We start from the raw sequence: 23,173 nt of genomic DNA on the forward strand, positions 1-23,173 counted from the left end.
GGTGTAGATTTAGAGCTGTATAGCTAAGGCAAATGTCATCGCCCAGACTCGACTGGGAGTTACTCTAGCAGGCCCTTTAAACAAGCTCTAGATATTATCCATCAAGTGCCCACCAGGGCCTACCTGGAGTCTTCAAAGTCCACACATTCCCAAGCCAGGTTGGGTTAAGTGTCCACCCCTGGTCCAGTTTGCTGGAGGTCAGGGGTCATGGAAATGTGACCTGGTCCCACTCCAGCAGGAGCATTGAGAGTAGACTTGCTGAGAAGTGTCCCCCTGGCAGGACAGGGAAATGGACACAAGTGACCCCAATCTTCTGCTTCCCAGAAGATTTTTTTTATTATTATTGATTGATTGATTGATTGCCGTGCTGGGTCTTAGTTCCTGTGTGAGGGCTTTCTCCAGTTGCGACAAGTGGGGGCCACTTTTCATCGCGGTGCACAGGCCTCTCACTATCGCGGAGCACAGGCTCCAGACGCGCAGGCTCAGTAGTTGTGGCTCACGGGCCTAGTTGCTCCGCGGCATGTGGGATCCTCCCAGACCAGGGCTCGAACCCGTGTCCCCTGCATCGGCAGGCAGATTCTCAACCACTGGGCCACCAGGGAAGCCCCTTCCCAGAAGATTTTGAAGTGAGGGAGTCAAAGGCTTTATCACTCTGGGCCAATTGCTATTCACAACAGATTTAGGAAAGAGGAGTGATTCTCCAGAAAGAGGAGGGGTTGACTGGAAGAAGCCAAGTGGGAGATCAGGTTCCCCTCAGGGAGTCTGAGTGTGTGTAGGCCTTGGGTCCTGGTGAGGACTAGACCAGCAGAGAAGGAAACTGAAACCAGAAAAAAAAAAGCAGGCACTAGGCACAGGGTGGGAAAGCCCAAGGGAGTTGCAACCTGCCTTCTGTCTCCTTCCTCCTTCCCAAGCTGGCGCCTAGGCGAGAGAAGCGCAAAGGCCCTGGTGACGAGGGGAGATCTGTGTGCTTGCATCTGACTGGACGTGTTGTCCAGCTTGTCTTTGGCCATCAGATGATGTCGTCACTACGTGTGCTGCTGGGACCCCCTCGAGGCTGACCAGGACACACTGCGCCTCTTGACTGCCCTGCAGATCTCCGAGGCCTGGCAGCACCTCTTGCCTGAGAGGTTTTCTTTGCAGCCCTTGGTACAGGTCACTTCCCCACTTACTGGACCCCCCCTAAAACCTTGTCGGCCAATATTGTCACCTCCTTTCCACATCTTCCAAGCATTCAGGGACACACAGGAGCTGCAGGAGACTCAGTGCCATTACAGGCACCCTCTTCACGCCCATAAAGTTACGTGGCCATTTCTACCTGTTCCTCTAGCCCCGTGTTGGCACAGGGGCCATTTCTGCCTTCAGCTTCCTCCTCAACCCACCTGAAACTCGAGACTTCAAGCCTGAAGGGTGAAGCCAGGACCTCACATCAAGCCCCGCCCCCCATCTCTCCTACCAAAGGCTCTCTACTTCCTCTTTCCGGCTGGTGGAACCTTCCTTTATATCAGAGCATGATTTCCTTTATACTATGACTTGGGTTCAGATCTCCAAGGTTTCCTCTCAATGTGTACAGGGAACATTTGGGATTTCGATGTGTCTCTTTTCTCTTGACAAGGCCTGGCTTTGGAGACTTTTGTTTCTGTAGGGACTGTCTGGTCATTGCCCTATCTGATCATAGTGTTATTTGCCCTCAGTTTGTAGGAACATATAGCATTGATTCCTTTGCATGGAACAGCATGATTTACAGAGAATGGAAATACTGTCCCTGTTACATAGGTATTAAATTAGTATTTGAGGAATGAATGAAAGAATGAATGAAGGAGACATATAAGGAAAGCAGTTGGGTTCCTCTAGTTCTAAAGTCCCACAATTTCCCACTCAAAGGAGTCCAAAGGAGAAGTCAGTTCGGAGCAAGATGTAAAAGGTATCAAGACTGAATTTACAGTGGGCTCTTCAAATGGAGATGGTCCTTATTAAGCTCCAAGCTTTGATCACCTTTTCTCCATTTAGGAGAAGGACGTGAGAAGAGACCATTTCCCCCCTTGGTTCCCATGAACTGCCCTCTGATGGTAGTGGCTTTGCATTTCTAGTGCACTTGAGAAATATTCAGAACAATAACTTAGGCACCTTAGTAAATCATGAAGGTCCCCCTCATGCTGATGATATGCGTGTCCAGGTTCTAGAGTGCTTCAGTATCTTCTTTCATAAGAGACAGAGGAAGCAGAAACCACAGACATCCCTACGGTGAATGACAGACTGCTGTACCCTGAATGAGAACTGATCAGGAGGGGTGACAAGGATATTAGTCCACAAGTTGGCTTTTCTCACCAGGGAAACATTTTAGGAGCAATTTTACATCAGGTAATGATTCACTCCACCTACCTGTGAAGATAAAAAAGAGAAAAATAGAGGGAATGCATCTTTTGGACAAAATAAAGGACTTATCATTGAGATTATATTTTTTCAAAAAGTAAACTATTTTTATTGGGGGATTTAGTATGCCAATATCCATAAACACCAGCAGGGCCACTGAAGCAAAACTGATTGCAAAGAACAAAGAAATGTGCTACATGTTGCAGATCTGAAAAACATGTAACAAACTTGTTAGAATCTGTGCCAATTGATGTAAGTGGCCAGAATGCAGCTTGGACCAGTAGGCATGGTTAGTGTTAATGGGGCGTTGTGTTTCCAGCTGGTGGAGGGAATGGTCAGCAAACAAAGCCAAGAGCATTCAGTATTTCCCAAATAAGTCCTCCTTCTTGTGTAGAATTATCTGGTTTAGGAAAAATAAAATAAAAAATAGGATGCTAAGCATTTTCTCATCTTCAACTGGGGTACAAAACCGGTGACTCTTCCAGGAGTCTGTAGAAATAGCAATCATACAAACTGCGGAAGCATTAAGGTAAACACTAGAGGTATAAAAGATAATAACAATGTGTTGGAAAATAACATTGCTGCCCAAACAGAAAGTCAACTGCATCTTGACTCTCCTCTCTTACAAATGACCCTGCCCCAGCAGTCACTGCCCTGGAGCGTTCCTGCGGCACACTTGAATGGTAATTAAATAAGAAAGTGGTTAACAATGGGCTTGGGCCTTCAGCAGTCTCATCTCCAAGAATGGCGTTCTGATGTGACTACTAATACTGTAGGCTGATGGGCCAGTTCTTCCCGCATAGATGAAATGAACTAGAATGGCTTATGCCAACCTCTGAAAGAACCACACTCCCTCGTGATTATCTGTGGGGAGGAGAGTACTTCCTGGGTTAGGGGTCCAAGGCAAGGGTGGAGCATCCTGGTGTCAACTGAAAAAAAAATGCACAACCTAGAAGTTGAGAATTATGTTTTACTGGGCTCACAAAACTGAGAACTTCAGCCCGGGACGCAGCCTCTCTGATAGCTCTGAGGGACTGCTCCAAAGAGACAGGGGAGGAACCAGGATACATAGGAGTTTTTGCAACAAAGACCAGGTAGTCGGAACATCAAGATTACTGTTAATTAAAGAAAACCAAACATCTCAAGTTAAGGAATTTAGCGCTTTTCTGTGTAAGGGAAGATGCAAGAGTCTGGGCTCACTGAAATCGTTCCTTTGATCTGCACCTCAGCTCTCTGGGGCCAGTATCCTGTGCTTTCTCATCCTGAGTCTCCTCAGGGTGTGCTGTCCGGGGTGGCTGTAGTGGCTGATGGCTGCAACATCCTTTGTGGTTTTTTTGCAGGGGGGGTTGGTTTTGGTTTTTTTGGTTTTTTGGCCACACCACGTGGCTTGCAGAATCTCAGTTCCCCGACCAGGGATTGAACCCAGGCCACTGCAGTGAAAGGGAGACCTAACCACTGGACCGCCAGGGAATTCCCCAACATCCTGTGTTTACTGATGTGGCAGGCAACATTTTTCCACCGATAATGGCAAAGGACAGAACGTCTAGAAGGCCGCTGCTCTTGGAAATGAGTCTTTCAGAAGATGTGCCTGTTGAACGCTGTCTGCCAAATGTCAGCAGAACAACCTGTTGAAAAGACAAAGCTGAGTGTACTACTTACCTGGTAATTGAAGGGGAAGGGCAGGGTCTGATCGATATTTTCAAGTATGGTTTAAGGTGGGCCTTTCAGTGTGGCAAGGGGGATGATTCAGGGGATGGGGAAGCTTGGTTAGGGTTGGGTAAAGATCATGATGTAATAGTTTAGGTGGACACAGCAACGTGAGGATTTTGAGACCAGGATTCAAAGAGTTTTGGGGTATAAACCGTCTGTTGATACCTTCTAAGGAAGAGTTGATGGTTTTTTGGAAAGTCCCAGTAATGAGCAATAATGTTGTCTGCAACTTTCATCTATCTTGGCCAGAGTCTCTGGGAATAGTAAAGTTAATGTTAATGAAGGCAATAGAATAGTAAAGGCAAGTTAATGTGGAGTGCATTCTGTAGACAGATGGCTGTGTTGGGGTAGATGGCTTTAGTTCGCACACCCCAAGAACGAAAAGCAGAACGAGGGCTGACAAGGAGCCTGCCTAGTTCTGTGGGTACCCACACAGACAGCAGGATGTCTTTCTGATGGCCATGACTTCTCCTTGGGGACTCTAAGGAGCCTGGCCCCATCCTTGGCTCCAGTAATGGAAGTAAGACCTAGTCCCGGGCTAAACCCGTCAAGCCAACCATGGGGATTAGTACTGTCTAAGCTGATTCAGTCAGAGGGTATTATAGAGCGTTTGGTGTGAATGCTTGGACAAAGACGCTCTCTCTTTCTTGTTGGATGTAAATAAAGAAGCATACACGCCAGGAACAGCTGGAGCCCTTCTGGACCTCTAGAGGAAGCAGGGTTAGGGTGAGGCCAACCCCATAGGTGGCAGAATAGAGAGATAAAAAGAATTCAGACCCTCGATCATATGGTTGAGTTGCTGGATCAAGCCTCTCCTGAACATAATGTTACCTCTGGCCTTTATGAATATGTAAGCATATAAATTTCCTTTGTTATGTAAGCACTACGAGGTAGGATTTCTGTTACTTGAAACAGAAAATATCCGGGACATAGACGAACACCCACCCCTGTCCCAACTGGTGTTCCCTTGCAGTAAAGAGAACCATTCCCAAAGATGTCATGATATCAACTCATCTGTTTTGCTCACTGTGATATGTCCAATGTCTACCAAAGTAAGTGGCACATGACAGACGTTCAATAAAATTTTCCTAATGAAACAAATTGTCAATGTTTGGTTAATTAGCTTGTGTGTTGAAACAGTTGTGGCCAAAAGAGAGACTCTCTGCTCTTAATGACACAAATACTGTATAAAGTGAGGGGGAAAGCTGCTTTCCTTTTGCATTTATGTCTTATTTTTCCAAAGGAAAAATCAAATCCTGTGTGGATTTGAAGGACCCGTGGACAGCTGTCCATCTTATGATGGCTCCCTTGGGTTGAAAAAGGCAGTTTCCTTAAGAGTGAAGATCAGTCACACGATTTTCTCTTTCCATGTACTGCATTTCATTTGTTTAGAATGAAAATGAAAATCTATGATCTTTTAATAATAGTATTACAGCAGCTCTAACATTAACTTTAATTCTCTGCTTGTTTATTTTATTTTTATTTACAAGCTAAAGCTCAATTGTATGTTTAAAGTCTGTGACCCGTAGTGGTAGAATTACATATCCCACCCCTATTTTAAATAAAAATCAGAATGAAATGTGATAACATTGATCATTGTAATGCTTAAAAATAAGGAAAGGGGGTTTTCTGAAAAAAGCAAGGGGAACTTTGCAAATCATTGAACAATTACATAATGTAATCAACTGACTATGTGAGTTGTGCTCAGATTGTCAGAAAGAGAAGCAGTTGGGAATGAGGAGCAGGAAAACAAAGGTGCGATATTTTTTTCCTACGTAGCTGAGGATCTGAGTGGAGCTACTTACATAGTGTACATACTGACAGTAAGTGTCCAGGTTGAAAAAGTTTACTAGAGAAAGGTCATAAAACCAATCAAGACAGCAAATGCCATCCGACAGGATTAAGATTGATGACAATTAAATAACATAAACATTCCAGGTCTTCCTGTTACGAATGCTTAATGAAGTCTCTGAAGGGGACATGGAGGTGTGGATCCAAGCAGAATGCTTTTTCTTGGGCTCATCTGCATCTCCCTCCTTGTTGACTGGAGATGGGCCCACACCGGGGAGCAGAGCTGAACGGGAACAGGCAGCACCTATTCATGAGGGGGAGATGGGCATGGAGGAATTGGCCTGGCTGCAGAGGGGTCTACACAGTCCGTCATCAAGATACTGAGACTGAGCATCTGGTGTTTGCATCCTAGTTCTGGAAGCTTCCATCCAAAGATAGTGAGTGGAGCCCCCCAGTGACAATGACTGTGGCCGCAGATCCAGCCTCTGACTAACGAACCAAGAGCCAGGCAGGGATCAGGGTGGGCTTCTGTGTTCCAGAGGGCGATGGCAGAGCTCCTCATGGCAAGCTTTCAGGATTGAGGTGGGATCCAAGCAGGATCTCAGGTTGGCAGGCTGGGGGTCAGCCTGGTGGAAAGGTGAGGGTGGGGGAATTGGACTTACTCTGGCACAGAAGGTCCAGGAATGCGCTGAGAACCCAGGCCCCTTGGCTGTGGAAGGTTGTTATCACAGGACCCTGAAGGCTGGCAGGGCAGCCACATGCCTGCAGTTCCGCCTCTCCAGCCTGCAGGGTCTAGTCAACATTGTCTTCAGAGGTGAGTAGCTGGGGGTGAGACAATCTGATCTTGCATTAAAAATTTTACATTCTTTAAAGTTGCAGAGTGTCCATTCCCAGTATGAGCGCTAATGGCTCTTATCCTACTGCTTAAAAATAATGTGACCCTTCCATTGCTCTTCAAGTATGGAACCAGAGTACCATGTGAATGTGGGCTCACCTAGAACTAAATCTTATATCAGGAATAAGGATCCAGGGGTCCTTGCCGAGAAAGAAGTAGTAAGAGAAATGCTACACTCTCAAGATAACAAGAGGAAGTCAGGGATAGCGCCATGGGTCGCACTGATGCGTCCGGCAGTCTAAGCCATCACACATGGTGCACCATCCTCTCCACCTCTTGTCCTGCTTCTCTCGCACGTCAGTAGGCACCAAAGAGTTAATAGCAAAGGCCTTGAGAAGTCTGCACTTTGTTAAGAGGAATAGCTTTTAGATCCAGCTGCTGCCGCCAGATGAAATGCTTGAAAGCAAGAACGGAAATAATAGGAAAGAAAAGGACTTTTGAATCACGTTGAAGTCTTTGAGGACTCCTCAGCCCAGCAGATGTTCCTCTTACCATTTCAAGCCAGTAATTCTCTAAAGCCCCCCAGCCCAGTGTAGCTTCCTTCACTGTCTTTACAGGTTGTGTTTGAGTTCATGGGAGCCCAGGGGGCCGCTCTGCTGGGTTTGGACTTCCTTGGTAGTAGGAACTAGGGACAGAATTAATGATAGCAGTAGCACTGAGCCCTGCGTTGTAGTTGAGGTGGATGGCTCTGAACTTTAGGAGCGTCCTTGAGCAATTGCAGATCAGTGGGTCAGCTGTCAAGACCAGAAGGGGACTCCATGAGCCAGGGCATGATGGGGAACCAGGGCTATGAAAGAAAAAGCATATCTGAGCCAGACTCAGAGCTTCACCCATTCCCATCCAGAGAGGAGGGCTTAGAAGTTAAGCCTGGGCCCCCTCCACCATCACCACCTCTCCATGCTCAGAGACCATTAGGTGACCTGTGTTTCTATAAGGCTCTGTTTTTCTGAGTGAGCTGTGCTTGCTGAGTGGGATGGGGTGGGAGGTTGTATAAGGGGCCCTCCGTGTGGTTGAAGAAGCTGAAGGAAGAGTAGATTTGGGGGAGAGAGAGAGGTGGTGGAGGGCAGCCAGCCATAGGGAAAGGAGTTTGGTGTTGGGGAGAAGAGGAGTGAGGGCAGCAGGGAAATAGAAGACATTTAAATAGATTTAGAGTCCATTTTGCTGACAGGAGACAAGTTCACCTTCACAGCTCCAGGAAATCTTCTGTAGGATTGACATGGATTTGCATTTGGATTGTAATATGAGAACTTGCTGAGTCTGACTCCCAGACTAGAGGGTCCATGAAGGTCCTACAGGGTTCAAGATTATTTGTAATCTGCTGTTCACATGCATCTATAGATGTACAAATTTAAGGTAGTTCTTAGCAACTTGAAGCATACCTAAAGCCTTAAATTAATTGCTTAACACAGCTCTGTGCAGTTTTTGGAGTTTGGGGGTTTTTTTCCTGAATTCTTTCCTGAAGCGAAATCTAATTTGGAAACTGAATGTATAAAACAGATAAATGCAAGAGCTACTGTGTTCGAAGCAGACAAAAATTGAGGAGCACAAATTCATTTAATCAAAGAGGAAGGTGTGACCCAGTTAAACGTCCTGGTGGACCAGCCCAGTTGTGCTGCATTAGTGTCTAAAGGGAGGGGAACCGACAGCCGGCTCTGGCTCCTAGAGCTGCTGTGCTTGAGCAAATTACCTAATCTCTCTGAGGATCAGTTTCCTCCTCCATAAAATGGGGCTGCTAGTATCTGCTTTTAAATACCTGATGTGGTGATTAAATGATAGAACATATATGAAAGCTCCTAGCATAGTATCTGGCAATGAAGGATGCTCCCTGAGTGTTCATTGAATAAGTGGGAAAATATAACTGCACCCAACTTTTCAGGCACTCATTTTTTTTTAAATTAATTAATTTATTTATTTTTGGCTGTGTTGGGTCTCTGTTGCTGCGCACAGGCTTTCTCTAGTTGTGGCGAGCGGGGGCTGTTCTTCGTGCGGTGTGAGGGCTTCTCACTGCGGTGGCTTCTCCTGCTGCGGAGCACGGGCTCTCGGCTCGCGGGCTTCAGTAGCTGTGGCTCGCGGGCTCTAGAGCGCAGGCTCAGTAGTTGTGGCACATGGACTTAGTTGCTCCGCGGCATGTGGGATCTTCCCGGACCAGGGCTCGAACCCGTGTTCCCTGCATTGGCAGGCGGATTCTTAACCACTGTGCCACCAGGGAAGTCCCTCAGTCACTCATTTTTGATGATGCTATTTCCATGCTCAAATAAGGATAACTTTTGGGAGGTATTCCAAGTTTGTCATTTCTCTGGGTTTGGGGATTTCCAGTGCTTCACAGAGACTTAGAATGTAGGGTGTAGCACAATATTTCATTAAGTTCTTGATTATACATGGAATAGAGCAGTGTGACTCGAATGCTCTTGGCTATGATTTACAGTAAGAAGGACATTTTACATCACAACATACACACACATATAAAACTGCAACAAAAGTTTCATGAAATAATACACATCCATGTGATGCATTTTGGAGAAAAAAAACTTATTTCATTAAGAAAAAAGAATACTGGTCACAACCATTAAATTGATTTCACAAACCTATGATGGGTCACGATCTACACTCTGCAAAAATGAAATAAAGGATATGTACTTTTAGAAAGGCCAGTGAAATTTTGATGCCATGTGGGAGTATTAAAAGGGAAATATAGAATCATAACCAGCTGCATGCATTTTTTAGGGCCATCCAGAATGTGTTTTCTCCAAAAGACCAGAATTCTAGATTTTTCATCAGATCTCTTTGTCAGGAAACAACACCATCCATTGGTTTGAGCTTCTCTGTGTAGGTTGCTGCATGCCTGAGTTTGTGTTGCCACATTTGCATGAGCACAAATAGATTATTTTTATCACAAGTATGTATATATATATATTTTGCTTTTTTGTAAATTTATTTTTGGCTGCATTGGGTCTTTGTTGCTGTGCGTGGGCTTTCTCTAGTTGTGGTGAGCGGGGGCTACTCTTTGTTGCGGGGCGCGGGCTTCTCACTGCGGTAGCTTCTCTTATTGCGGAGCACAGGCTCTAGGCGCGTGGGCTTCAGCAGTTGTCGCACGCGGGCTCAATAGTTGTGGCTTGCGGGCTCTAGAGCTCAGGCTCAGTAGTTGTGGCGCACGGGCTTAGTTGCTCCACGGCATGTGGGATCTTCCCGGGCCAGGGCTCGAACCTGTGTCCCCTGCATTGGCAGGCGGATTCTTAGCCACTGCGCCACCAGGGAAGCCCTATCACAAATATTTTAACCTTCTGGTTTGGAGCTGTGCTTTGCCTACAATGCTTAAACAGCACAGAGACACCAACTGTGTGTTTATAATTGAAGAAGAATGTTGGGTAAAGCCACAGAACAAAGGAATGGCGACTCTTGTTGGATGTGTGTGTCGCTGCTGTGAAAGAGTTCCCCGAGGTACCTGGCTCCACATCGACTCCCCGCTCCTGCCGGGTCCCGGGTACTGTCCAAAGTCCTGAGGACGCAGGGCCCACCTCCAGGGAGACAGTGGGGGATTTGTACGGGAGCACAGGCAAGAAAGTTCCCAACCACTCATTGGGGAAGGGTGGTGACCAGAGAGACATGATGACCCACGAGGGCAGGCTCTAGAAAATGAGTAGGAATCCTCCCGTTGAGCAAAGCGGAAAAGGAACCTCAAGGAGAAAGGTGAACACTTCAGAGGCATGGTGGAAAAGAAGGGCTGGTGCCTGGGGACACCAAGGAGTTCAGGATGACCAAAACACAGGGTACGCAGGGGACGGAAATGAGGCCAGAGAGGGAAGGAAACGATAAGGAATTTGAACTTTTCTGCTGGGGCAGTAACGGAGCTTGGGGTAATTTTTGAGAAGAGCTGAGCATGCTCAAATGTGTGTTTTGAAAGGATCGCACTGACCGTCTGGAGGAGCACGGGCTGGAGTGGTCAAGATGAGCTATGCTCAGGCCTGAAGAGGAAGAAGTAGGGGGGGCCGGGTGGAAAGGATGCCTCTGCAAAGGGTTCTGAGAGGTCGGGGGAGGGAGGAGCTCAGGACGATGACCAGGCCTCTCTGTTGGCCAGATGGAGGGTCCTGGCGTCCACTGAGCTGCAGAACAGCAGAGAAGGGACAGGGTGTTTGGGGTAAGGGTCAGGGAAGAAGGAGCTGACAGGAGAGAGGGGAGATTAAGGAGGTTCACTATGTGCCAAAAGCAGTAGAATTTGACAAATCAAACCGTTCACGTATTACCTTCCAACAGATGCTCTTCTGGAAGATATATTGTGATTTTAACCCCAGACGTGCACACACGCATGCACACGCTGCTCCTAGCTCCTACCCTTCTCTGAGCTGACAGCCAGTCCGATTCTGTTCTGGGCCCATGGCCACATGAAGAAGGCAGATTGGTTCACCCGGTCTTTAAGTGAAAATGCCGATGCCCATAATCCGCTGACAAAAGGCTAATTAGCCTGAATTTTAAGTCCCAGATCCCTCGGGGAAGAGCATGTCAGGAAGTGCCAAGCTTTACAGAGCATAGCTTTCCCTGAATTAAGGGAGGTTGCAGGTTTTGTCTGCTGGCCCGCGTCTCAGACTCCACTGTGAGCCCACTGTGGGGAGAGGGGACCTGGATTCAGACGGGCGGGCTTTTCCTATTACAGCCCTCTCCCTGCTGAGGCCCAGAGTGAGGACCGAAAAAGAAATTCTGGAGCAGCAGTCCCTAAAGGGCACTCAGGACAGATGGGTGTCCTCTGAACAAGGGGTGGGGAGGGGGAACGAGGACCGGAGAGAGACACGGGGAGACAGGGTCACGTGGAGACGGTCCACGTCAGGTCACCGAGCAGCCTGGGACAAATCTGTTCAATCAACCGCAAATTAAGCTGTTGTGCTGTCTTGAAATCATTCATCAGCACTAGACGCCGCTCCTCTGCCCCCTTCAGATTCCTCAGCTCTCTAGAGAAGGAGAGAGCCCCCAGGCCTCCTGTGCGCACGGGCGCGGCCGGCTCCCCTGGGTGTCCGTCTGTGTGTGTGTCCTTCCCCTGAGCCAGAGCGCCTCAGCAGAGACTGTGGTGTCGCCGGGCGGAGCGCGGGGCGTCCAGACTGGAGACAGACAAGGCCGAGGAATTAGAGTTAATGAATACGGACAACTCCTTCCAGTGTCCTGGCTGAAAGGGGAAGGCAGGTCAGGTCGTTGCTAGAAAAGGGTGGAAGGATTTTGAGAGCAGGATTTTCTTTTTCGAAGCAAGAAATGTGAGCGGTTTTTATAGGCTGAGGTAGAGGTCGAGAGGGAAAGCAAGACGGGAGAGGAGAGAGAGGGGATGACTGATGTGTGGGCTTTAACCTGGAGACGCGTGGCCCTGGTCTACTCCCAGCTTTTCTCGCCGAGCATGTTCCTCCCCGTTTCAGGCACGGCCTGGCTCCACCTCACCTCTGTAGCCTGTGGAAGCAGATGTTACTCCCCAGGTCGGGTTAGGAGTGGCCTGAGGCTGCTCTCCGTACGAGGCAGGACACCCGGCATCTATGCGGCGCCCCTTACCACCTCCCACAGCGGCCAGAACGAGGCCCGCACGATCTCCTGCCTCCTCTCTTCCTGCATCTCCAAGTCCCCAGGTTTCCTCTGCAGACGTACCGCACTCTCCGGTGTCCTGGAAGCAGCTCAGCCCTCTTCCAACCTCGCTCAGCCTTGAAAGGGCCTCTTTCTCCACCTGGATCCTGCTGGGCTTTTTGCAGCCTCCAGAGGCTGCTCTTATTCTGTTATCAACTTTGATCAGGTTGTCCGCAGCAACCCCCCTCCTCCCAGTACTCTGCAGTTTGCCACCGCACCCCTCGGATCAGAGCCCCACTCCTTGTCATCCCGTGCACCTCCACGCCTCACCCCTGACGCCTGAATGACATGCCACACCTCTGCTTGGACCTCACCTCTGATTCCAGCGTCAGCCCTTGATGCAGAAGCTTCTTCCTGTTAAATCGCCTCCTCCCCGCTCTAATTCATAGCCCCACCTCCATTCACTTCCAGCACGTCCAGCTGTGGACAGTCTTTGAGCATTTATTCTAAAGTCCTAAAGGGCCCAACATCGATGCGAGAGGCCACCCCTCACCACTCAGGATGCAAACATTCACTGTGCCCTTTTGGCTTCAATCAGACAAACTCCAGGACTTTTGGAGGGATGAAGCAGCCGAAAAACCCAGCTTAATAGAGAGGACAAAGCTCTGGGAGAGAATGGAACAAATTATACAGGCCAGTGGAGGCCTGGACATTCACACAACACAGAAGAGGAGGAAAGGTCACTCTGTCACTGCAGTTTCATGATGGTGTGAGACCTCCACCTAGAACGTGAACCTAAACCTTCTGGGAAGCTTTCTCTGTTCTAGGAAAAAAAGGAGGTGACGGGGGGTCCGTGATGGAGCCAAAGGCGAGCTGATAGAAAGAGGGGCCTGTCTGATCTCCAGTAGCCTCGAGAATGCTGGGTTCTACCTGCCAAGGCTGCTGTGGAAGCATCTGACCCCCATGCACAGCGCTGCCCCATCTCAGCCCCCCTACATGCGCACACACCTCCACTCCCATGTCTGTAGAAGAGGCCGTCCTGACCGCCGTGGTTTGTACAATGTAACCCTGGCCACAGGTGATATAAGAGCCACAGGGGCACGTGCTCCCAGCAGCCAGTCTGTGGGCTGTCCAGTGACACGTGACATGGCCTGATACCCCAAGGTGGGTTGGGTCAATTAGATACTACCCCTGCACTTGGTAGATGTGAAGAAAATGAGGCATCAGCGGAACCATGAGATGAAGGAGGCTTTAGACGTCTTGTAAGCACATGAAAAAAATCACATTATAAGTACGCTGAAATTGTAGTGAATGGAATATATACCTCAGTAGAGGATTAAGAAGCCAGTTGGTGAAAAGAGGAGAGGACAGAGAAGTCTCATTAATAGCAGACCAGAGACAACCTCTAGAAGTTCTGATGCTGACGTTCCAGGGGTTCCCTTGGACCCAGAACAAAACTCCTGCTCGGTTCTTCACAGGGCCTCTCTTACCATGGTTCTTGCTCTTGAACTTCTATGAGAATCCATTTCCGTTATTGCCCCGTGAGTGCTTTTACAATAAATCACCACCACCACTCCAGCTAACCTTTTATTGAGCTACCTTGAGTGAGTCTCTGTTTTTTGCAACCCAGAGACTGACCAGGACACGTGTGGACTTGTCCTGCCCAGAAGTACATTTGGTGGGTGTTGGATTTGGGCCACTCTATTTGTTTTCACGTAGTTTGTCACAGTCTAGCTGTGCTTAAGATGAAACCTTAAAATGGTGGGAATGTCTCTGAATAGAAAAGAAGCTAGAATGAGCAGAACAACCCAAGTAGAAATGAGGTTTATCCCACAGAGAGGAGTCCAGAGTTTCTGGAAGAGAAACATAGATGAAGAAGAAGCCCTAAGAATATGGGTGTGAAGAATGCTGCTTGGAGGGAAGCTTAAAAGACCCTGGTTGGTGACTCCCTGTTGGGGGGCATAGAGCAGCTGTGCATGGGCCCCAAAGATCTGACGGCAAGATGCCTTCCTGATGGTGAATAAGGTGTAACAAAGAGTTAGCCGAAATTGGGTGAACTGACTGCTTCTCCTGGCCAGAGACAACCCACTAGGAGCAAACAGTTGCATCTTCAGACACGATGATTTTGGGGTGGAAAGTGAAGGACTTGAGAACACAGGCGCTATTTTCATCACTTCTTCCCATCGCCCTTTGGGACGCTGGAAGACCTAGGAACATCTCAAAGAAGATCAACAGTTACCTAAAAAGATCAGGTTGATATTTAGCTGAGGCTATGAACCCTGGCTTAACATACTAGAAGACACCATTCTTAGCCAAGAGTGCAGAAGATCTTATACAGACGGAGGACTGGTGATTGATGAGTTAGTCTCATCAGGAGGATTTAAAAATGAATACCAGGAGGAAAAGGGAAACAACACAACAAAACAGATAACCCATTAGACCAGTTGCTATGAATGATATTAAATGGGATGTGGAAAAAAGAGTTTCAGGACAGGCAGTGCCCAGGAAGGAAGACCAAAAGCCTAGCTGTAAGTGGCCTTAGGTATCCCAATGCATCCCTCACAGAGAACAAACACTAACCCAGAGCAAGGTCTGCAGGCACCCAAGCATGTCAACAGACCACGCAGAAATGGGCAGACTAATGTGCTGGGCCTGCCTGGAAAGCTGTGCATCTGAGGCAGAAGACTCATTGAGAAACAGATGCGTGGGTCTTAGCAGAAATGACCGCACTATGGGAGTATCACAGGTAGAGGTGATGCTCTCCTGAAACAAATCCTAGCACTAGTGCAGAGATAAAATCTCATCTTTAGGGAGAAGCTCACTGAAAAGACATTTCCTGGAAGTCTTTGTTCGTTGAAAACAGAGGATCTGACAAGTTCATGAGTTGCTTTGCTGGCAGGATAAATCAGAATACTTTTGATGTAAAAAACAGAGGGAAGTGGGGAGGGGCAAATTAGGGGTATGGGATTCACAAATAAAAACTACTGTGTATAAAATAGGTAGACAACAAAAATATATTGTATAGCACAGGGAATTGCAGCTGTTATAATAACTTTTAATGGAGTATAATCTGTAAAAATGCTGAATTACTATGCTGTACACCTGAAACTAATGTAATGTTGTAAATCAACTATTCTTCATTTTTTTTTAAAAAGAACAGAAATCCTGACACAAACTGGATTAAACAATGAGAAATGTATCATCTGGCTAAGGAATTAGAGGTAAGATAGGGGTCAGAGATGGTAGATTCAGGAGCTAATCATGGGGTCAGGAACACTGGATCTTTCCAGGCTGCCGTCTTCAGGTTGGCAGCAAGATGGACGCACTTCCAGGCATTGTGTCCAGACGTGAAAATAACCAGAGGAAAATGCACTTCTTGAAGCTATGGAGCAAGGAATAAATTTCTCAAGTCCCCAGCTTTCCCCTTGTGTGTCATTGTCAAAAGTATGCCAAGTTTAACTCAGTCACTGGCAAAGGGAATGGGATTATGTGGGCCAAACAGGTCCAGCCCTGGAGATGGATCCCCTTCTCATGAGGTGCCTAGGTAGGTGCATGGCAAGAGGTGGCAACCTGGATGAATTCAGGGTTCACTTAGGAAGAAGGAAATAGGGGGGATGGGTGCTGGGTAGGTCATTAACAGTGTACGTCACCAGGCATCTTCTGATAAATGTAGACAGTAAGGAAAAGTGTATATTAAAATGTGAAGGAGAAGGAGAAAGAAAATGTGTAGAAAAATGAGAACTCTTTGGCAAAGTAGAAGTAACGAGACCCTTAGGAGAACTGCTCTATCATCAGAGAGACTGAGGCAGTGAAGGGGTGTTTGGATATGGTTAGATTCTCCCATCAGCTTTAGAATAAAGATTTTCAAAACCTCAGAAGAAAAAATAAAGGCTTCTGTTGCTGGAAGCCTTGATGGAGAGACTTGAAATATTTGAAAAGCTCTTTAGAATGCTATTCTGACTGTGCAATCAGAAGTGACAGTAAGGGAGGTGCTCACAGAAACACACAATTTTTTTTTTAATATCTGTATTGGAGTATGATCGCTTTACATTGTTGTGTTAGTTTCTGCTGTATGACAAAGTGAATCAGCTATACATGTACATATATCCCCGTATCTCCTCCCTCTTGCGTCTCCCTCCCACCCTCCCTATCCCACCCCTCTAGGTGGTCACAAAGCACCGAGCTGATCTCCCTGTGCTATGCAGCTGCTTCCCACTAGCTATCTATTTTACATTTGGTAGTGTATATATGTCCATGCCACTCTCTCACGTTGTCCCAGCTTCCCCTTCCCCCTCCCCGTGTCCTCAAGTCCATTCTCTACGTCTGTGTCTTTATTCCTGTCCTGCCCCTAGGTTCATCAGAACCATTTTTTTTTTAGATTCCGTAAATATGAGAAACACACAATTACTGATATTTTACATGGACATGTACAAAAGATGAAAAGAAACAGTAAGGAAAGTGCACTCTTGCCTTTTTCTTACTAATTGGTCTCTCTCAGCACCACTTCTGCCCCTCTGTAGCACTTCCACTGTCTAGAAATGTGAAATTTGCCTGTTTATCCACTTCCCTAAAGGGGCCCACTCCTGAACCTAGAAATCTGCTCATCTCTCTGTACTAGGAAGCTGAGTTTCTTCAAAGAACCAGCGTACTCGATACAAGGCCACAGGTTTTTCACAGCTAGGACACTGTGAGCTTCATGCAGGAAACTGCTTTGGTTAAAAATACTGGACAGGATGTGCTTCTTCATATTCTCCTGGGCTAAGGATTCCCAAAGCTACTGATATTCATAGCATCCCAAAGGGATGTGTGTCCTGCCGTCTGGGTTAGCTGGCCACGTCACATCCACCAAGCCCCAAAGGCCTTCCCCTGATTCGGAGGACGTTGTTTTCCAGCCTGGACAGAGCCCCTTCTTCAGACTGACCATCCCCTTGTCCGTCTAACCTTCCAGCTGTGACGCCCCACCACTCCCCCAATGTCTGCAACTCTGGACTCCATCATCTGCCCTCCTGGAAAGAAACCATTTTCTAGCCAGTTCCAAAAGGCTCAAGCCAACATAGGCAGGGCAGCAAGTCAAGCCTGGACCAGAGTTTACCAGACCGGTAGCCCCGGCTGAGAACCTCTCCAGGTGACGGCTGATCCTGGCCGGCAGGAGACTGGCCTGCCCTCCACCTGCCTCCTGTCACACCTCTGCACACGCCATCAGCACTCTGCGCTACAGGGAAAATCCACTGAGAGGAGGAGCTCTTCTTCTAAAGCCCCAGGGCTCTGCCAGTTCCCACACCTGGCGGCGGGAGGGGGGAACCTTGAGAGCATCCTTTACAAAACCAGCCCTCATCTGGTCTTGGCCCTCCGTCCCACTGTTCCTGAGCCCAAACCAGGATGGAACATGGTATCAGGTCTGAGTTTCAGGACATTTGTCACCTTAAGGACCAAAGTCAACATCGGGGGTAAGTTTGAGGCTCCCAGGGATGCTCAGCACGGGCTTGTGCTGCCAACACTGTGGCTCTACACCACATACTCGTCACCTGTGATCCTGGCCTCAGCTCATCGCCACACAAACCCCAGCACTGGCCACCAGCCTCTGTAGCTCCCCACTCAAACTGACCTCCCTCCTTTATGATTCTGGACTTTACTGGACTTCTGTCAGCAGTTTTCTCCAGTCGTAGTGCTCTCGCCTAGTAGTCACATGGGTGATAGGGCCTAAGTGATCTCCTAAGAGCAAATAGCCCCGTCCTGGGGCCTCTGCCATCAGCTCTGCTACCCTTTGCTGCCCTCCCCTGGCCATCCGTGTCACTGCAGGTGACCCTTCAGTGCTCTGATGGCTTCATTGGTGTGCTCATTCTTTTTTTTTTTTTTTTTAATCTATTTATCTATTTATTTATTTTTGGCTGAGTTGGGTCTTTTGTTGCTGCGCGGGGACTTTCTCTAGTTGCGGCGAGTTGGGGCTACTCTTCATTGAGGTGTGCGGGCTTCTCATTGCGGTGGCTTCTCTTGTTGCGGAGCAAGGGCTCTAGGCGCGGGGGCTTCAGTAGTTGTGGCACGTGGGCTCAGTAGTTGTGGCTCGCAGGCTCTAGAGCGCAGGCTCAGTAGTTGTGGCGCACGGGCTTAGTTGCTCCGCGGCATGTGGGATCTTCCCAGAGCAGGGCTCGAACCCGTGTCCCCTGCATTGGCAGGTGGATTCTTAACCACTGCGCCACCAGGGAAGCCCTGGTGTGCTCGTTCTGAAGCATTTATTTAGGGCCCGTCTGTAGTATCCAATGTGTAGACAAAGGATTTGGTAATAAAAGTATGTGGAGCTTGCCTTGCACAAGCACACAGTCTACTGAGGAAAAATGAACAGAGAGAGAGAGAGAGAGAGGGAATGAATGAATATGAATGAATGGGAGTAGAATGAATGAATTCCAGGATACCCCTGTGAAGCCTGGATTTACTCATCACTCCACAAACTCCCCTGCTTTGCACCTTCGCCTGACAAAGTCCTTGGAGTTGAGCACCGCTTCCCCTTTAGGGGTGGAAATGGGGACCTTTGACATCCGCCCTGCTCCAAGTAGTGGAATGTGTTGGTCACATCTGTCTTCTTCCTCCCTAGCATTTGATGGTTTGTTTTCATTCATAAACCAAATATTTCTGAGCAGGTGGTGAGCATTCTGCCAGGCACTGGAGATACAGAGGGAAAATGCTAATCCCATCCCCCATGGAATTTACAGTCCAGCTAAGGATGTCTACATAAGTAGATCATGAGATTGTTTGATGACAGCTTTGATAAGTGTTACCTGGTGCTGTGTTCTGTCTTGTTCACACCCAGTAAGAGCCCTGCAAGAATAGGGTATGGGGTCCCTGGCTTGGGGTAGAAGAGATGAACCACAGAGGAGCACAGCCTGTGCACGCAGTAGGCGTCTCAGAAAGTGCTGAATGCATGGAAGCGGCTACAGAGAACCAAGCCCATTGTTTCCCATGAGCTCTGCTGAAATCAGCAGCTCCTGTGTTCACCCCTCACCTGCAGCATGCCCACCCCAGCCTCTTCTATCCACCTACCTCCTCTCCAGATGCAGGTCCAGATGTATGAAACTGCTGGCCAGGACCTTTGCCAGGTTCCTGGTCAAGTCGAGGACAATTCAAGAGCCACAGTCCATTATTGCAGGGGCTGTGTCTGCTGTGTTCACCAAGGTGTCCCCAGTCCTCCGCACAGCACCCGGCACATAGGTTGTACCTGGTAGTTCTGTGGTGGTTGTTGAATGAACACATGAGTTTCTGCATAATTGTCCAGACAGGTGCTTAGCTTCTGCAAGGAACTTAATCGTGATTGGGCTCATTTGATCAATAGCGACAGCTCTCCTGGTTCACTGTAGCCAGAAGTGGATTTATAACCTAATTTGGTGTATTGGCCGCAAAAAGGATGTAGACCCTGAGTTGTAGTGACCCCATGGGTCAACCTCCAGGGCAAGGAGAGCTCCGCCATCATCCCTGGGCTGAGATTTAAGGGCACTCCTTTGTTCAGCCTGCTCTCAGCCCGCAGGGGTAGATCTGTGTGAGCTGGCTGGTCTGAGGAATCTTCCCGGTAAAGAAGGGGCAGGAGGAAGGATCACCCGCAGCAGGGGAGAGAGAGCAGTGTGCAGTGAGGGCCAGGGGTATAGAGCAACCGTGAGAACAAGCTCCCGTGGTTTGGGAGAGGAGCCTTTGCCAGGGCGGTGCTTCACTGAGAGGGCCTAGTGAGCCCTGGGCTGGGAGTGACCAACTTTTACTCAAGATCCAGCAGGGGCTGCAGCACATTTTGCTTAAAACTACAGCTGGTTGTAATTTCACAGCCTCAGACAGTAATTACAGCTGCTGGGGCTCCTTGGAGAGAGAATTACGGAAAGGATTCAGCAGATTCATTTTATCTACACACTTAACCATCAATTAAATCATTACCGTCTAATCCTATTCCAGAGTCTAGAAATGGTCTGTGAATGTATAATTTTGAAGGCACTGAAGTTTGTTTGCAGATGGTTTTAAGTGAAAACTTGCCTCATTTCCAGAGCCCACGTGTATGCTTTCCCGTGGAGGCAGAGCCAAGGGAAGGTCCGGGTCTCCTGGCGGCCGTCTCCCCGGGCCCTGCTTCAGGAGGGCAGACGGGGCGCAGGCTTTGCCTTTTATCTCCCTGTGATTTTGCACAGCAGGATTACCACTGGGACCTAGAGGAACCTGGGGGGAGAAGGGAGGGGGGTTTGGTTTGGTTTGGTTTGGTTGCCAAGAGGCCTCCAGGAGGGTCCCCCCTGCTGGACTTTTGCAGGGGCCCTGGGCCACCACCCACTAGCTCAAAGGCAGGGACGAGGTCTTTTCACTGTGGGAACTGGAAGCTTGTGATATTTAGAAGCAGGGGCTCTGGAGTCAGATCCCTGGACTCACATTTCTGCTCTCCCACTTCCCAGCTGTGTGTCCTTGAGCCAGTCTTTGAACCTCTCCAAGCCTCAGATTATTCAACATTGTGATGGTACAATAATAGGCCCTGCCTAGTAGAGCTGTTGTGAGACTTAAACATGAGAAAATAATGTAACGTGTTCAACACAGTGTCTGGCACTTAATGGGTGCTAGGGAAATTGGAATCATCGGTGTTAGTCAGCATACAAGTGGGTACCAGGGAAGGAGAGAAGCAGAGGGAGAACCAGAGTGTCCAAAAATGTGCCGCCGCGAGGCCCAGCGGCTTCTGAGAGCATGTGGCGCCAGCCTTGGGCTTCACAGCTGCTGCCCCTCTGACCCTGACCTCCCTCGGTGGTGACCCACTCAGGAGCCCCTTGCTCTGCGACCCTATCCTTTCTGAGCCTGCCCTCCCTCAGCTGCTGCCCCCGTGCTTCTCCAGGAACCTGACCTCGCTGCTCTGCCAGCTCCCCGAACAAGCCTTCTTCCCTCCCAAACCTCTGACGGCCCTTTTCTGTCTCTCTCAGATGTTTCGTGGGCTCACAGTGGATACAGTTATGCCCAAGTTTCTGTCTTAAGCTGCTTTCTGTTCTTCTACATCAGTTGGGGGCCAGGGGGCTGCTGACCCACAGGATTCAGTTGCTTCCCTGCCTCGTGATACCAGAGAGACAACTTCTCTAATAGGCAGGGCTCTTGGGCCAAATCAGCTCTTCTGACTCTGTGCCTAAATCTGGGATCCCAGAGACACTGTCTACACCGGAGGGTGCTGAGGAAGTCCCCTGTTTGGGAGCCGACTCTTCCAGACTGCTGCAGGGAGGCCCCCTGGCCAGTGTCTGCGCTTAGGCCATCCTGCCCTCCTGTCCGTAGCATGGGGCTCTCGCCGCTGTGCTTGCTGAAAAGCCCAACTCTTGCGGCCAGCATGGAACTGGCCCCCGGGGCTGGCTTCTGCCCCTGCACGAGCAGCAGCTATGTGGCAGCCCCAGACTGGGAACCAGCCCCCAGCACAGCACCATCCAGGTGCCAGACTGGCCTGGAGGGCACCCACCTCATCTTACAGCCATGCCCGGCCCTGAGCCAGGGCTGCAGAGGAAATGAGAGGATGAGAGGCTCCCAGCCAGTGACGTGACAGAGCCAGATGTTCACGGATGATCATCGTTATTGTTGGAAGGATTGTAAAGTGGAGCTTGTTTTTCAACTGCCTTCTAGAGTTGTACGAATTAAGTGAATTAGTAAATGTAAAGCAATTAAAAGAGTGCCTAGTACCTAGTGTAAGCTTAAGAGATATTAACTATTATTACTGTCATTATTATTAAAGTAGGAACCAGGCCCACAGGGCTGTTGGATTGCTGGCCAGAAATACTAGGCAGACCCTGATTCTCCTGCTTTGGGACCTCCCGGAAGGGCCTTCTGTGGGGCTTGTCCTCCCATCCAGTGTCTCCAGGCCCAGTGACATCATGGCAGCTTCCTGACTCCTAAGCTCAGCATTTGGTACCACAGGGTGGTCCCTTAAGAACCTGGACTCTGGCATTCCCAGAGCAAGGGAAGGAAAAGCCCTCCCTGGCATTCCCCCTCGACACCTACCAGCCACACGGCCCTCAACTCCCTCAAGGAGAAGTGGGGGGTGGATACCCCGAGCTCCCTGTGGGAGGCACGAGGCTTCTCCTCCCTTCTTCCTGGATCATGGGGGCAGGTGGTCGCTGCCCTGCCTTTCTGTCTGTGAGCCGCCTTGGTCCTGGTCAGCCCCCTGGGCCTCTCGCAATGACTCCAGAGTAACAGAATGATGCCCTTCCAGGGAGCATTAAAGGCTCAGTCCTTGAGAGGAGCTAGGGAAGGACTCACAGGGCGCACCCATACCAGCACCACCTGCGGTGTCCACCCTGGGTCCCAGCAGAACCTGGCCATGACCGCGACATCACCTGTACTCCTGGGGCCCAAGGGCTCACACATCCTGCCATCCTTTTGCTTTGGCCTGCGGGGATTGGTGACTTGGAAGTATGTGTGTCTGCAGGGCTGGCGGATGCTAAGGCTTTCCGTTGCGGTACCATGGTACATTGTGGGGTCTGACCAGTCTCGACTTAGTATCAGAGCCCCTCTGAGCAGGAGACGTGCAGCCGGCTCCCCTGTGCCCTGGGGAGTGCATCTGGGAATTGCCTGCCAGCTTCATGTCTCCCGGGCACCCCGCCCCAATTCTGTCTTTCCCTCTCACTCTCCCTGGCTTCCTTTCGCAGGGTAGAACCCAGGTTCCTTAGCGTGCACACAGAGCCCTTCACAGCCGGGCTCCTCTCGCTCTCTCTGGAGTCAGATTCCACCCCTCCCCTCGACATATTATGCCCCAACCACACCACAGCAGCTACTTCTAGGATGCAGAGACGCCGCGCTGTGGTGTCGCTTTCCTTTTGCGTGTGCCGTTCCTTCTGCCTGGGACACCTCCCCAGAACCGCGGTGCAGACTTCTTTAGGATACAACCCAAGCATAGCC

At 49.2% G+C, this 23,173-nt stretch overlaps 1 protein-coding gene across 2 annotated transcripts in view; it reads left to right on the plus strand.

Moving 5' to 3' along the window:
* SYT9 (synaptotagmin 9) overlaps positions 1-23,173 on the plus strand; it is a 190,550-nt gene that overhangs the window by 143,409 nt on the left and 23,968 nt on the right. The window contains exon 7 of one of the 2 annotated variants that reach the window (XM_036861417.1): positions 15,454-15,519. The exons of the other annotated variant lie outside the window; for it this stretch is intronic. Within the exon in view, the coding sequence (XP_036717312.1) occupies positions 15,454-15,489 (36 nt within the window). The 3' untranslated portion in view covers positions 15,490-15,519. The remainder of the gene's footprint in view (positions 1-15,453; positions 15,520-23,173) is intronic. 2 annotated transcript variants of the gene reach the window in all.

This window comes from Balaenoptera musculus, chromosome 8, assembly GCF_009873245.2.
Source record: "Balaenoptera musculus isolate JJ_BM4_2016_0621 chromosome 8, mBalMus1.pri.v3, whole genome shotgun sequence".
Classification (NCBI taxonomy): Eukaryota; Metazoa; Chordata; class Mammalia; order Artiodactyla; family Balaenopteridae; genus Balaenoptera; species Balaenoptera musculus.